Here is a 15,065-nt window from a genome sequence, read left to right as displayed (position 1 = left end):
CTCCCCGTCCAAACTTCCTTGTTCACCGACTAATTCAACTCTTGGCCTGCTCACCTTCCTCGTCCACCTGCGATTCGTCCGACCCGATCTTGGTCCATCTATCCGGTACGGCAGGAAAGTAATTCTTTTCCATCGCTCCTCTGAACCGCAGTTTATCTGTCATCAGCTTAGTTCCGACAAGATATCGTGGGTGAGAGTGCAACTCACATTGTTTGGGAGTGACAATGGTCGGTTCTCCTTTACCTGCTCCGCCAAGAAAAGCAGAATCTTTAACCCATGATTCGAGCTTTTTGTCCCTAATCATGAGCGTCGTATCTTGCATACTGAACATTTTTTTCATACTAGGGCTTGACGCCACACGGTAAGGAGTAGAGGAGTGGCGTAGATGGAGAAGCCATTCGACCAACTGAACGAAGGAGAGTATGAGGGGGTGTCAGTACAAGTTGGTATGGGGAGTGCAGGTTGGATGTGGGAGTGGAGAAGAACTGTACATACCAAGTGAAAGTTCGGATATAATCAACAATCCCAACTACCAATTCTTTCTTATCCGGGTCGACCCCGACTACCAGGGAATAATCCATAACGTTGAGATTGGATAAGAAAAGTGCTATTTATCAGCCTTCACTTGCTATATCATATTAGTACCAGTACGAGTACTCACTGTCATTATATAGTGCCAGTCTCAAAACGCGTTTCGAATGATCACGTAAATACAGAGGATGTTTATATGCGACTGATTGTCAATTTGCGCAAGTTTCTCCATCTCGTCTGATCAACTCACTTTCTAACAGATTCTCATCTAATCTTAAAATGATCAGTTATTGACAAAGTCTGACAAGAGACAAACTCACAAAACTTCGTTTACTCTTCCGGTAGGCTGTATCAATCGATTCCTTGTACTTCCTTTCAGATCGTAAATCCTAGAGAAACGTCTTTCATAAAACAGATTCTCCATGATGAGAACATTCATCCGCATAGTTCGACCAGTCACCGCATTTCTATACCCAATCTTGAAGAATCCATATATCTTTGCCAATACAGTTGGACGCTGTACGTCAGCTAGACCACCTGCGGAAGAACCTAGCTTACATCGCTTTGGAACGCCTTGCGAGTGTAATCGAAATACGCAGGAGCAAACTTTGTCAAAGCGTCCATTTCCAATCGAGAGATCTCTTTGGCGATGAATCTATCATCCTTGGTCTTCAAAAAGGCAGAGCCTGATTTCCCGCCAGCGGCATCAAATTGGACACATCGGGAGAGAGATTCGACAAAGTTTTCCTCGCATTGACAGACTGAACGTAAGGTGGCAAATTGTTCCGCGAAGAAGATGCGACAGAAAATGGTAGAAGTACCAGATTCGAAGTCTATATAGTCAGTCAACGTTCAGGAAGGGGGAGAGACTTCAATTCACCATATTTCAAATGCGTCCCTCCATCCCGACGGGATGTATCATCACGATCCATAGTCTCGCCAATGGAGACAATGTCCCATGTGGAACTACGATCCGTGGTCCCTTCCTCAGGCATGAAAGCTTCGACATTTTCGTCCAGTTTACGTTGAGCCATATAAACATTGGTCATTTTATCGCGGTAGTTCTTGGAACTGAGAGTGAAGGCAATGATACTTGTGGGCTCGCTTTCGCGGATGATGACCTTGGAATCGGCGAAAAGGTGTTCTGAAGCAGATCTGTTTCGTTAGTGCGGCATTCCCTCAGCCACTCTAACCCACAATGCAAATTCAACGTATGGACGAGGTAGCTGGTTTGCATGATATGGGTCACGATAAGCGGGGTAGATGATATACACGGGCACAAACGAGACAGTAGAGAGTGCTGAGCAAGAGAAGACATACAGAGGATAGTCCAAAGGTGTAAAATCTCCCGCTCTGAAAGCCCATAAACCCGTCAAAGTCTTCATGATAGACGATCTCTCTCCCCCTGAACTCAACTCGCTCTCCGACATGTGAGACACCAAAGAAGGAGCCGCCTTGCCCTCATCCGCAGTGTCCGTCATGGACAAGGAAGACATTTGGGGTGTGGGAGGAATACTAGGCAACGGGGCGTTTGTCTCAAAGCTTGGCAACTCGACGTGAAGTCGATCACTGAGCGAAACGACAGAAGCTACGTCGCTTGTCAAAGATGGGGTCACGTCCAAAGCCGCAGATATAGGGGACATCGGGACAGTCTTAACATGGGGCGACTTCAATGGTGGAGGTACGATACCGATCAGCTGCGTACCGTGGGAAGGTTCAGAGTTCGAGCGTGGCAATGGTGGTGCTAAAGGAGGTTTCTCTGGAGATTTGGAATTACCGCGTTCGCTAGGCGGTCGAGATTCTGGAGGCGGGGTCGGTTTCTCAGGTGAAGTGGACTTTCGGGGACGTCTGATCTTACCGTTCGAGTCTGCGCTATCATCACTTCCGGCATCTTGATCCTGCTCATTATCGCCTGCTTGAGAGGAATCCGTTTCATCATCCTCTCTGAACGCGTCACGTAAATTGTTGAACTCGAACACTTTGGCTCGGGTGGGTTCCACTGGACGAGCTCTTCTAGCTCGCATATGGGTGATGGCATTCCGTTTCGCTTCGTCGGCCCTACGAGCGATCTCGTTGTATCTTTCGATAGCACGTTGCACTGTGGAACTGCGAGGACCAGTGATAGTCTTCTTGGTGACTGTACGTCGCAGTGTAGGCATGGCAAGGTTCGCACTACCAGGCTCTGGTGTAGCTCTTCCTTTCCCCTTTTCAGCATTGCGTTCATTGGTGACTTTCTGAACTCGACGAGTCGACGAATGTCGAGTCAAACGTTCAGGAAGCGGGTTTGGAGAAGGTTCGGTAGACCGGCCAGAGTTATTACTTTGCATAGATGACTTCCGACTGTGAGTCATGTCCTTCGGTCGCAAGGTTGACGGTCCGCCGAGACCTCTCTTACCAAACGCGGATGGGGCTCGAGCGGCGTACGCAGCATAACTCCTCTCTCCATCAGATATGACACCCAGCTTGGAAGTATCACGATGTCGCGAGGATGGAGGTTGTTCAGTACGGTTCCGTCGTAATTTTGGACGCGCGGGACGTTGTTGGTCGCTGTCGGACGCGTCACGTTCCGGACCTCTTAGATGACGTCGTGAACGCTCTCGGGAAAGTGGGCGATCCGATAAGAGTTTTGGCGACGGTCGGTCAAGTAGCAGTCCAGGCGTCGGTCGAGCGGAATCCGGTAATGGCGATGCTTCACGAGAAGACCCTGGGGAGACTTGCATAGAGTCTTGAAACCTCTTGACCAGTTCTGCAATGCTGCATATTAGACTTCACGGAAATCGTGGAGTCAAGATCACTCACCTTGGTGCTTGTTGTGGACGAGGGATACGGGAGGCAAATTCTTTCCCGTCGCTTTCCATACTGCCCGAGACCATCTTATCCCTTTGCCGACGGCGACGGAAAGTGTCTTTCCCATCTTCACCGTGGTAGATTCTGACAGCAGAGATGGTCGAGTCGGAATCCCCATCTGACGGAGATCCGGATGGCGGTGCCAATGATGATAATGGGTTTTGACGGGGGCTGAGTACGCCAGCCAATGGTGTGACTTCCTCGGAAGGCGGACCGATCTCCAGCTCGGGTGGGTCCAGGAGAGCATCGGTACTATCACTGTCCATCGAAAATGCCGGAGTAGGCGGCTCTGTCGTGCTCAAGCTATCCTGTGAGGTTCGAGATTCTTTTTCATCCACTTCAGGTACAGTCAGTCCGACTACCGATTTTTCAAGCGTTCCAAAAACATCCGGGTTGGCGAAGAGCTTTTTGAGATGATTTGCCGTCACTAGGTTCATGAGTGTCCCGAGCCTGAGACATGATGAAGAGACTCACTGTACCTAAGATCCTTCTCAGACGGCATGAAGGATTTCTCCAGGTCGGTAAACTCCTGACTAACTCATCAGCCAGTCATATTACTTGTAGCAAGCCGACTTACTCCCAGTGAACCACCTTGTCTTGCAGTGCTCTCAACACAGCATTCAGCGCCAACACATCTGTGAGAGGAGTAAGCTTGTATGTTCTGTTGAGCAGATTGACCATTTCCTCTCTATCCGTCACAGCCTTGCTTAGTAGCGTCTGAAGTGATACTCTGAGAGCGGATTGTTTGGCCGGTTCAACGAGATTCTCGTCAAAAGCACGAAGACGAAAGAGAACGGAGTCGAAGAAAGAAGTATTCTTTTGTAAAGCACTCTCGTATTCTTGATTCTTCAACAAGACTTTGCTCTCTGGTTTGACCTGTAGTACGACGGACGGTTTGACGGGTTCGTAGAGATCGATCTTCTCGTTATGTATACGAATAGCGAGATTGTGGTAGGCGAAGTATCGAATATGATCACGAAAAGCGTCATGTGAGCAGGCAAAATCGGCAGGTACTTCCGGGGGACAGAAGCATTGTTCCAGATAACTTCCCCATGACATTCTCAAAGACTCCTCGTGGGTCACAACCACAGGCGAAGCTGTACTGCAGATGGGACAGTAATTCCAAACCAAGATTTGATCTTCGAAGCCCGGTATAGGACAATTGAACTCGTCGATAGCAATCTGTAAGCGGCGCTCGCCGTGGACAAGAAGATGATAATGATGTAATAACAGACGATTGCACGTCTTACTGCCGCATCGATGCCATGCATCCGAAGCCAGTCGTTCGAAGTATTGACCTAAAGTTTCGTCTCCCGGCTGGTAAAAGTTGATGGATTCGAGACGAGGTTCAACGCATGGTTTCTCCGCTCCTTCTGTTCCCATGGAGTGAAGGTAGACGATACTTTGATAGTCTTCTGGCCTCAGGGGATTGGTGTGACGTCGAGTATACCAGGCCCATGCTCGAAGTTGCTCTTGATGTTCGTGCTTGACTTGTTGCAGCGTACTCTCACGGTGTACTTCCTCTGGCTTGCGTAATACTCGATAGGGATCTCGGGTGCTCTCCCTCGTCGGAGCTGGCCCACTAGCAATCGCACTCATCGCCGTACTGCTTGGGACTTCTGCCAAGGACGGGAGACTCGTTTCAGATGATGGTACAGAAGTGGCCAGCTTGGGCTCGACGTCGGGGAGGGGAACGGCGAGTCTGCCCGTTTCAGTAGCTTTCGTCTCCTCTTCAAGTATCTGTGCTGCCTCCTCTTCATCGTGTGCTACTTTTAGACTAGAAAGGCGACGGTCGAGCAGAGCCATTCGAGCCAACGCATAGGGCGGAGGGAATCGAACGGCTGTCGAAGCCGAGAGGACGGTGGTCAGATACGGTTCGAGACTAGTCGCGATTTTCAAAGTCGTTTCCGCTCCTTCCTCTCCATCATGATGTCGCCCAATATCGTCGGTGACCGACAAGGTCCCAGTGGACTTTGATGGACTGATGGTTATCGCGCTATCTTCGAGATGCGAAAGCTGAGGTTTCCCACCCGATCGAAGTAGCTTCAGCACGGCCTCGTACTCGTCGGAAAGGGGAGGGCGAGGAGGAGGGATTGAATGCTGATCACCATACATGACAATTTCGCTCCGCAGATGATAAGCGACCATTGACATGAATTTAGCGATCAATTTGACTTTACGAAGGGTAGTAAGGTCCCCTCCACGGAGAATGAGTGTACAACCGTATTCTCTTTGACATCCCTCGAAGCGCATCAAGGTCTTGCGTCGACCGGGAATGAATCCGTTGTCGAAGGTTTGGACATTGAACTCGGAGCATCTTCCGAGTCGAGGTTCAAGTACCAGTCGATCCATGGAAGCAATAACGTCTGCTTGTGTACATCGAGCGACTTGTTGTATTGCAGACAGTTTCACGTTACGGGCTACAGCGATATTCGCTTCCAGTAGATGCTCGATAGCGATACTCGATACAGAACGATCGGCCAGGACGATGTGAGGTCGCACGTCGATGACGCGTTTAGTCAGAAGTCTCAGGTAGTCTTTCTCTTGAGCCATGATGGGCTCAAGTGACATGAATTGATTCTCCAGACGGTGGTAATCCAAAGGAAAGGTGACCACCATGACACGAGGGTTCACCAAACGACGAGGCATATGCTTGTGGGCAACATTCTTCGAGATGACCATCCCGTCCACATACTCGCAGTCGGCAATCCTCCCTCCGGGCACCTTCTTGACCTTGGCATAGTTTCGCACGTCCATAGAGTCCCCAGCACGGACATCGGGAAGAACATTGGTGGAAACACGAAGCAGAAGCTTGCTCAAAGCATCGTGCCATTGTGCGGCGTGTGACAGTTCCGCCCTTGCTAAAGCCTGTTGCAGCATGATGTGAAAATGTCGGATAGACGCACCGACAATGACATCGGCGTTGCCCCTGTCATAGTCAGCTTCGGTGGTGAGTCAGTTGTGTATACTCACGCAAAAGATCTAGTTCGGGCTCGCCAAAGTCCTTCAGTTCTGTCTGGCTCTACAAGTGCTGCTAATCCACCATGACTTTCCCTGGTACTAATCGTAGTTCTTAATCCTATAAGCCCACGCGAATCTCCAAGTGCGAGCTCGCCTCCGTCTGTAGACACGGTGTCCGTCCGCGGAAACGGTATGCCTCGCCGTAAAGGTTCATTGATGCGAGGAGGGATGGGTGATTGAACCTCAATATCTTGCCCTGGATCGTCACCAGGAGATGGCGTCTCTACATTTTGTGATTCTTCTCCGGTCTTTTCTTCCTCTGTCATGCTCGCTGCCTCAGCATCTTGGTCGATAGGTCGCCGGAAGGGCGCGGCAGTGTTGGGCCTCGTTGCCCATATATGATCGTCGTCGTCGTTCTCCGAGATTTGTGACCCGCCTATGTCCAAAGGAGTGAGTGGACGATCGGCCTGCATGTCGCCACCCCAACCGCTCGGTACCTCACCCTCGTCGATAGCCATGAGCGATTCGTTCGGTTGGCTTATGAAAAGCTGACTAGCGGCAAATGGTGAACGGACGTAATGACCCTCGTGTCCAGCTGGAACATCCAGAAAGGCCGCATCAGGTCCGCTTGGGAAGCGAAAAGACGTGGCGACGGAGGTGATAGAGCGACGATCATCGTCATCGTCATTTCTGACTTGATCCATGATTTTGATGCAGATGTTGCACACTCGGACAGCACCGTCCTGACCGAATCGGCTGGCGGTGATAATATTGGAAGCACATCGACTGCAGAATATCTGACCGCATATCCTGCAGTGATGTTTCCTCCGCCAAGCAGAGAATGTCTAACAAATCAATGTCAAAACATGGCAGGCTGGTGCAGAGGACTCACGGAATTACAGTCGTAGCATTCCTTACAGCTTTCATCTGACATCCAATACTGCTTGCTCAGGCCTTCTCCGCGTATTCTCCTGATGATTCGGCTGACATTGGTTCCATTCTTTGGCATCGCGAAACTCCGGACGCTGCGGGTATCATCTTGGATGGAGAATCCAGGTATGGAAGAGAGGTTGTTCTGGCTGAGCTCTGCGTTGTGCGCGATCATGGCTGAAAGTGAGACTGAAGAAGGAGAATCCGGAATGGTGACATTGGAAGATCGTCGTCTCCGGCCGGGTGGCTGAGGGTACGCCTGATAGATTAGGGGTTTGGAACGGGGTGAAGAAATACTCGATTGTCCAAATCGAGCTCTGGAGTGTGTTCGGGCGGCTTGAAGTGCCGCTGGAAAGTTCATGGTCGCACCGCTACGAGTCGAAGCCGAGTCACTGGCCATGATACCGGTCACTTCTGGTACGGCAGCTACACCAACTAGGGCTGATGCAGCTCCGAGAGGACGCCATCGTCCGCTATTTCGATTGACGAGCTTCTTCAATGATGCTTCTGCTTCGGAGTGGATGGAGAGTATAGAAGGTTGGATAGAGGGGATACTACTATCAGAGGTGACAGTACTCAAGGCGGGTCTGATAGGTCGATGGGTTGCATGTCGGGGCGACGTGGTAGCAAGTACGGGACTAGGAAAAGGGCGGGTAGAAGGTCCTGGCTCCTCGGCGAGAGCGGTGAGAGGTTGTATGCTGACAGTGGGAGCTGACCCTGACTTTCGACGAACATGTGTACCTTTCTTGACCGCTTCTGCCAAAGCCTGAGCTTCAGTCTGGACGATCACCCGAGGTGGTGAACGCTGCGTGTCCGAAGGTCCTTTCTCCTGTGGTTTGAGGGACTGAGGGGGTAGATCGCCGCTGGCAGAGGGAGTTGATACACTGGAGGTGAAAGTAGACTTGACTTTGGAGAGTATGGAAGGGATGATACCTTGCTCTGGTCCATTGTCGGCGTAAGCCTGAGGGAACAAGGTAAGACTGGCGGGAGGGGAAGGCCGGGAGGTGGTGAGGACGGTGGGAGAAGAAGCCACGACGGGGTCCATCGTTCGGGGAGGATCTGCCGAGCACCCTTCTATCTGTCGCTCACACCAAAACCGATACTCATGACAGATGGGACAGTAGGTGATAAGAGTGAGAAGGGTGAGAAGGGGGTGGTACTCTACTTAGAAAGAATCTTGCACTTTACCAGTAGAAATGGACACATAGCGAGGAGACGCGCCAGGGTGATGATGACCACGTGGCACCTGGCACCTGGCAGTGTGGCAGTTTGGCAATGTGGCGGAATAGCGACAAGCTCGGACATACAGTGTCAGCTGTAAACACTCGTGAACGATTTTCATCGGCACCTCTATCCGGCTGGTAGCAGTCCAACAATTCTGAAACAGGGCAATATCTGATCACAGGGTGTTGATCTGAGTAGAATCTGGCACTGCCGTTGCTACATCCCAACTTGATCGGGACCTCGAGTCCACCTGCGCCGCCCATCCACAGGGAGAGAAGATCCGTGACTGAATGTCCCTTCTTCCTGGGCCAGGCCCTCCCAGGCCAGAACGACCCAAAGTAGTAATCTTGTTAGCATACTACTCGTACGTGTAGTATCCTTTGTCTCCTTGATCCGAGTTCTAGACCCTTGAACGGTTGCGCCGGGAAAAAATCCCGTAGCTGGGACTTCTAGTGAAGCATATATTTCACACGGACCCCCAAGACCTCTCACTACTCTCCTACCTAATCCAGTATCACCACTTGCCACTCACATAAACTTCAACAAGAAGAGACGGAATAGTTCCTCCAATTCCTGTACCGTCTTATCACGCCCCGTCTCTCATTTTGAACACGTCGTCCTTGGGAGAGGATTTCTCAACCCCCAACCAGGACAAGTGTCACGAGACCAACTAACCAGCATTGGGACGATATAACAGTGCCCTTCAGAGGCAGCGGTCTAAACCACTGTGCTAAAAGGCCTATTAACCGGCGGTTACTGCATACCGCCGGTCGCTGGTTAAATACCCAACCCATCCTATCACTATCACTATCAAACTGTCTTGTCACTTCGTGACATTATGCCTTCCCTTTCAGCCCCATCTGGGGCCCCAACAGGGAAGGGTACGATAGGCCGAAAACTTTCTCCGAGAGGGAGGTTTTCCAAGTAGGGACTGAATTTGACCCAGCCCACCCTGGGAGTCGAACCCAGGATCCTACCCGTAACCGCCGGTTAATCTGTCACGAGACCAACTAACCAGCATTGGGACGATATAACAGTGCCCTTCAGAGGCAGCGGTCTAAACCACTGTGCTAAAAGGCCTATTAACCGGCGGTTACTGCATACCGCCGGTCGCTGGTTAAATACCCAACCCATCCTATCACTATCACTATCAAACTGTCTTGTCACTTCGTGACAACAAGATTACTCCACTACTGCTGGAGGGTGCCCCTGTTAGAGCAGGGATGAATAACGGCCATGACACTACTCTCACATGGTATCAAGACAATCAGACCTGGATACATACGGAATAAGATCTTCTCTTCAAAGTTCTTGCCGGATGTTCTCAACATACTCTAGCTCGTCTGAAGTATGTTTCCCCCAACAGTTTGGAAGAGATCAAAGGGCGGGCACAAGACACCACGAGGCTGATCACATTGTACGTGACTCAACTCTATGGTAAGTGGCTTCCGGACTTTGTCCCTACAGACTCTGCTCTCAAAACTACACTCATTGTCGAATGTATGAAGAGATGTTCAACCTTGCTGGAAGGTGATGGTGAGCCCTATTTCTTCTCAGTGCATGATTATCACTTGAATATTGGTGATAGAATCCAGAATCTATAAGCCGAACGGAACAAGTGATAGTACTTGAAACTCTCCTTCGTTTTGCCCATTTCACAGCCGCGCACCTGACTCAAACCAAGACAAATAATAGGCGAAGACATCTCAGCAAGGTGATGGAGCTAATGGGAATTAGCAAGATTTGTGACTCACCTAGTAGCTGGGCATTGACAAATGTGATCAGCCTCCTGATTGTGGTCTGGAAGAAGGAGCTCTTATCAGCTCCTGCTTTGACTTCCTTGGTTGGACAGTTTCCAGCAGACAGTACCCATTGCTCTTTTTGTGGTAACATGCAGCCTCAGGCCCTCAGTAGGAGGAATGTCCGTAAAGCAATGAATGAGGGTAAGCAGTGGCCTGACACTCCCCAAAGGGTTCCTTACAGTCAGTTTTATAAGGAGCATCCATATTTGCAATCTAGAACAATGGAAGTATCTCAGCGTACTTGTCTGGTCGCTCTTTCATCAAGCAATGATGGATTGGGCAGAGGAGCAGGAGCTATACTGGGTGATCCCCTCACTCCCTCCCAACAATCAGCTCCACAAGATAGCCAGGTAGCAGGACATCTTGGCCAGCAGATGTTACCCATTGCAGATGTCAAAGCATCAGTTGAGATACCAATCACTGCCCATGAAGACAACAGTGAAGAACACATGTTGGTCACCTTGCACACAGTGCCAAAAGGTCAGCAATGTCCAGCATCAGGTGGAGGTGAAAACATGGCACAGCTAGCCTCAGTCACGGGCATCACCAGTGACAGACCCCCTATCTCCGATCTGACAACACTGAGTACCTTGGACTATAAATGTATTCAGGATCAGTTGATTGTCTGTACAAAACCAAATCTCTCACAAGTTACCGGTGTGCCCAGGGTGCCCTCAACGTTCCTAGTAGAAGAAAATCTACCAAGCTCACCGAGTGCCAGGCTGCACGTAGGTCCAAGACACCAAGCAGTGTTCGGAGATTCTTTCTGGGATTGTGACTCCGGGAAAGAAAGTACTCAAGGCAGGAGAGATCTGCCAATAGCCGACGGCAAAAGTCACATCATTGTGTTGTCTGGTCCCGGTTTTGACCCTGAAGACTGGTCTGAGACTGAAGCCAGTGATTGGATCCCGAATTTGTAGGTAGGATAGGTAGAGACACAGTACTCTACCAGTCCTGAGGGAATTTCAGCCGGAATGGAGATTCATGTTCATCCAATGAAGCCATTGATATTGTATGATTCAGTTCTTCCATAGTCCTCTCAAATAGGATCACGACTCTTGAATTATACAGTATTTCACAATGAGAACTGGTTGATCACCAATGAAAGTCCTATGAAATGACACGAATAGTAAGCCATGATTTCAGTGGGAGAAGGAGACAAAGCTCTTATCCTACCTGATTGACATGCCTTCACTTTCCCATGTCAAAATGAGTGTTGAGAGTCAGACTATCCATTTTACCGCCCCATCATGACGGTAGGTCCGGTGCGCACGGACTATACGGTCAACTTCGCACGCCCTTTGCCGTTGTCCCCCGCCTTATCATCGCCCCCCGTCCGTGTAAACAAGCGTATTCGGCCGTTAGGAAGGCGATATCATCCCCCCACTTCCTAATCGAGCACGTCAATACGTCCCTCCGAGTGAAGACCGACACCGCCCCCATAGGAGAACCTTTCATCGTCATATTGTCTTCAGGGTGAGTTTGATGTTCTACACCCCCATCATGCTTCTCACCTTTGTTGTAAGGGTGTGAAAAACTGGCTTACATAGCTCTCAAGCTGGAGTTATAAGTTGAGTGACTTTCAAGAATGATATTAACACTGTCCTTGAACGTTTATGTCTTTGATTGATCAATCCACGGTACATCAGTTACAAACAGGCAATTGAACAAAGCGCTCACCATATATCTCACATGACAGACCCTACCAGCACCATCGTCATCAATCCTGATGACGTGGATGATGGGGTGCCAAGAATCACTGTACCACCACCCAGCTTAAAGGAGGTGATGGAAAATCCACGAGAAGCCCAAAAAGTGCTGTTTGGAGATGATGGCCGGGAGCCACCTTCGAGCACTTCTGATGACCAGGGGCTGTCTGAAAGAGTTCAAAGAGCCATATCTGTTTTACAAGTGTTGGAGACATTTGCCAGGACACCTAAGTTTTCAGAAGAGTTTGGAACACTGCAGGAGCAGGCAGCTGTTGGAGATGTAATTCTTCTGGTGAGATCATCCTTGTCGACAAATAGTGAGTGCATTCGCCTGCCTTTAGTCTGCTTGCAACCAATACTAGCAAGTGGGACCATAATGGTGACATTCAGCAAATCCCTCTTTGCAACATACCTTGATGATACTGCCCACAGTCATGCAATATTGTGCTGTCACTGCGGCCTCCAATTTTCCAACATGAGGGGCCCTGGACCTGCGTCTTATAAGAGCAAAAGAATATGGTGTGACCCTTCAGAACCTACATTCTGGAGCTTACGGCCTGCTCCAATGCCTCACTATCCAACATGTAGATCATATAGACCTGAACAGTCTGCTGCAAGACGCTGAGGCCTCCCAAAGGTCACTCAAAGATGACTCAGGGAGCATGCCCAGTCTGATTGAGCTACTAGGAGGGAGCTCTAACTGGGCCCCAAAATGTCCCATAACCGATCTTGATCAAGATACTCTGCAGAAGGCCACAAATATGCTGGAAGTTCTGAAAGTGTATGTCAACAAGGAGCGACGTGTCACGGCCGTCGAACAACTACTTCTTAATAGACCGGCGGTCGACGAACCTCGGCTAACTTCACGCTCTGAGTCGATGTCTCACCCAACCAGGAGGGCGCAGACGTCGAAAGGGGTGTAACTACGGCGTACTTCGGCGTAGTTACTCTAACTAGGGTTTTGTTCTACTGATGGCGATGTATCGTGATTTATAGCTATCTCTATCTGTCTTTCACTACTGACAACAATCAAGGATCGCTGAAGAACTTCAGCGATCTTCTCAGCTAATATTATCTACTCCTCCTAGACGTTCATCCAACCCTCTCGCGCTTTGACGTACTTCAACGCACTTCGTCCAACTTCCCCGAGCCCTCGGCCATCCTCTTCCTCCTTCGACTAACTCCGCCTAACATCGCCGCACTTCTGCTCCCATTGTCCCTACTTAGCCTAACTCCGCCTAACATCGCCGCACTTCTGCTCCCATTGTCCCTACTTAGCCTAACTCCGCCTAACATCGCCGCACTTCTGCTCCCATTGTCCCTACTTAGCCTAACCCCGTCTAACTTCGCCGTACTTCTGCTCCCATTGTTCCTACTTAGCCTAACTCCGTCTAACTTCGCCGTACTTGGTGTCAGAAGTCCTGAGTTACGTGTAGAGTAAAGAGGTTAAGGCGTGATGGGGTTTTGATGGCCAAAAGAGGGTCATTGTTGGTGGAGTAATCGAGGTGTCACGACGTAGTTCGTGACACGACGCAGGGGAAGTGGTTTATCATATGGGAAGAAACTAGCTGAAGAGGTGGGTATGACTGTTGAACAGGTGCAGGACACAGTCTCAGAGTACAAAATTATCACAGACACTCAGCCTGAGGAAACAGAATCTGGGCATTCAACCCATGACAGCAATGTGGCAAAGAGACTGTGTGTCATAACCCTCGAATATCTGTAAATACCACGTGCATATCATCCACTCAAGTCCAGTCAACTTTACTCAAATCGTCTCAACTCGTTCTATCGTACGACATGTGGATCACCATTCAACCTTAATCACCCTCCCATCACTGAGTCAACCTGACTCGACATTGTATACATCAATCACGTCATCTATCGTCATCTATCGTCATCTGTCGTCATCTGTCGTCATCCCAAGCTCCGGCCAACATGTACCAGGTTCCGTGTCCTCGGTTCCGCTCAGACCGGACGAACTGATAAGCGAGGGTACCTCGGGAGCAATATTAGCCGGTTGGCCGGTCGGCATCTATTTCTGTCTATGAACCCGTCCCAATCAACAAACAACAGAATCATCAATAATCGGTAATTAGCCATCAATTCCTTAATTACTAATTAGTGCCTTAATTAGCCATCAATTACGGGTACCTTAATTAGCGATCAATTACGGGTACCTTAATTAGCGATCAATTGCGGGTACCTTAATTAGCGATCACGCCACTGACGTCATAGGAGAGTACGTACGTCCGTCAAGGGTAGTACGACTCCCTCGGTTACCAAATAACTGGTTTGCTGGATCAATCACAGGATCAATCACAGGATCAATCACAGGATCAATCACAGGATCAATCACAGGGTCAACCACCGGGTCAACCACGGAATCAACCAGTCAACCGGTCGTCAGGATAGCCTTGTGAAAACACGTGTTTGAACATGGAAAACACGCTACTGATCAATACACACCCGCTACTGATGAAGAAGTGTACGCCACTGATGAAGAGTACACACTAGTGATGAGGAGTACGCACTGATGGTCAGAGGCTTCATCTCTTTCAGCAGTGCGAACGACTCAACTGAGAGAACCAGAAGGAAAACCACTCTACTGAGCATATTTAGCCTCTATTCAAACCTCTCGAACTTCTACCGAACCCGCAGGACTGAACCAGGTATTTTTGAGTCGAAATCTGCATAATGTGGGCGCCTAAGAAACACCCTCTGAACCCCCTGAAAGATCAGAGCTCATCCAGGTAGCATAGGAGAGTTTCAGGTATCAAAGGATCACATTTCATGGATCCTTTATTCGTGTTTCTTTTCATGAATTCAACCTTTGATGAAGAGATCTCTTTTGGGGGCTTCCAGGATGATTCAGAGCCTTCTGTAAGGTCGTTTAAAATGCTGTTTTTGATACAGGGTCTCCTCAGGGTTTCCCCCCTGGAAGTAGGAGAGGAGAGGAAGGAGTTTTAGGCTCAGTTTGGAGGATTTTGTCTATATATAGTGGTTCTAGCTCTCTGTTTGTTTCTCTGTCTCTCTGATCAATTGTCATCTTTGCCACCCA

General features: G+C 49.5%; 3 protein-coding genes across 3 annotated transcripts; 2 read left to right on the top strand and 1 right to left on the bottom strand.

Annotated features, from left to right (window-relative positions):
• Nucleotides 1–34: 34 nt before the first annotated feature.
• On the bottom strand, nt 35–8,314 carry TREMEDRAFT_34462 (uncharacterized protein; the record flags this gene model as incomplete). The annotated part of the gene is made up of 15 exons (XM_007007192.1): nt 35–156; nt 208–296; nt 496–607; nt 662–733; nt 782–804; nt 852–1,048; nt 1,090–1,364; nt 1,412–1,686; nt 1,852–2,275; nt 2,390–3,078; nt 3,331–3,805; nt 3,853–3,911; nt 3,956–6,307; nt 6,352–7,184; nt 7,232–8,314. 15 exons carry the CDS (start codon nt 8,312–8,314, stop codon nt 35–37), a joined length of 7,080 nt encoding a protein of 2,359 aa, XP_007007254.1.
• Nucleotides 8,315–10,384: 2,070 nt separating this feature from the next.
• Nucleotides 10,385–11,215, top strand: TREMEDRAFT_65176 (uncharacterized protein; the record flags this gene model as incomplete). The annotated part of the gene is made up of 1 exon (XM_007007332.1): nt 10,385–11,215. One exon carries the CDS (start codon nt 10,385–10,387, stop codon nt 11,213–11,215), a length of 831 nt encoding a protein of 276 aa, XP_007007394.1.
• Nucleotides 11,216–11,987: 772 nt separating this feature from the next.
• On the top strand, nt 11,988–12,927 carry TREMEDRAFT_65175 (uncharacterized protein; the record flags this gene model as incomplete). Its single annotated transcript, XM_007007331.1, has 2 exons — nt 11,988–12,321; nt 12,512–12,927. 2 exons carry the CDS (start codon nt 11,988–11,990, stop codon nt 12,925–12,927), a joined length of 750 nt encoding a protein of 249 aa, XP_007007393.1.
• Nucleotides 12,928–15,065: the final 2,138 nt, after the last annotated feature.

Source organism: Tremella mesenterica, assembly GCF_000271645.1.
Source record: "Tremella mesenterica DSM 1558 unplaced genomic scaffold TREMEscaffold_13, whole genome shotgun sequence".
Classification (NCBI taxonomy): Eukaryota; Fungi; Basidiomycota; class Tremellomycetes; order Tremellales; family Tremellaceae; genus Tremella; species Tremella mesenterica.
This window is presented reverse-complemented; position numbering and strand designations above follow the sequence as displayed.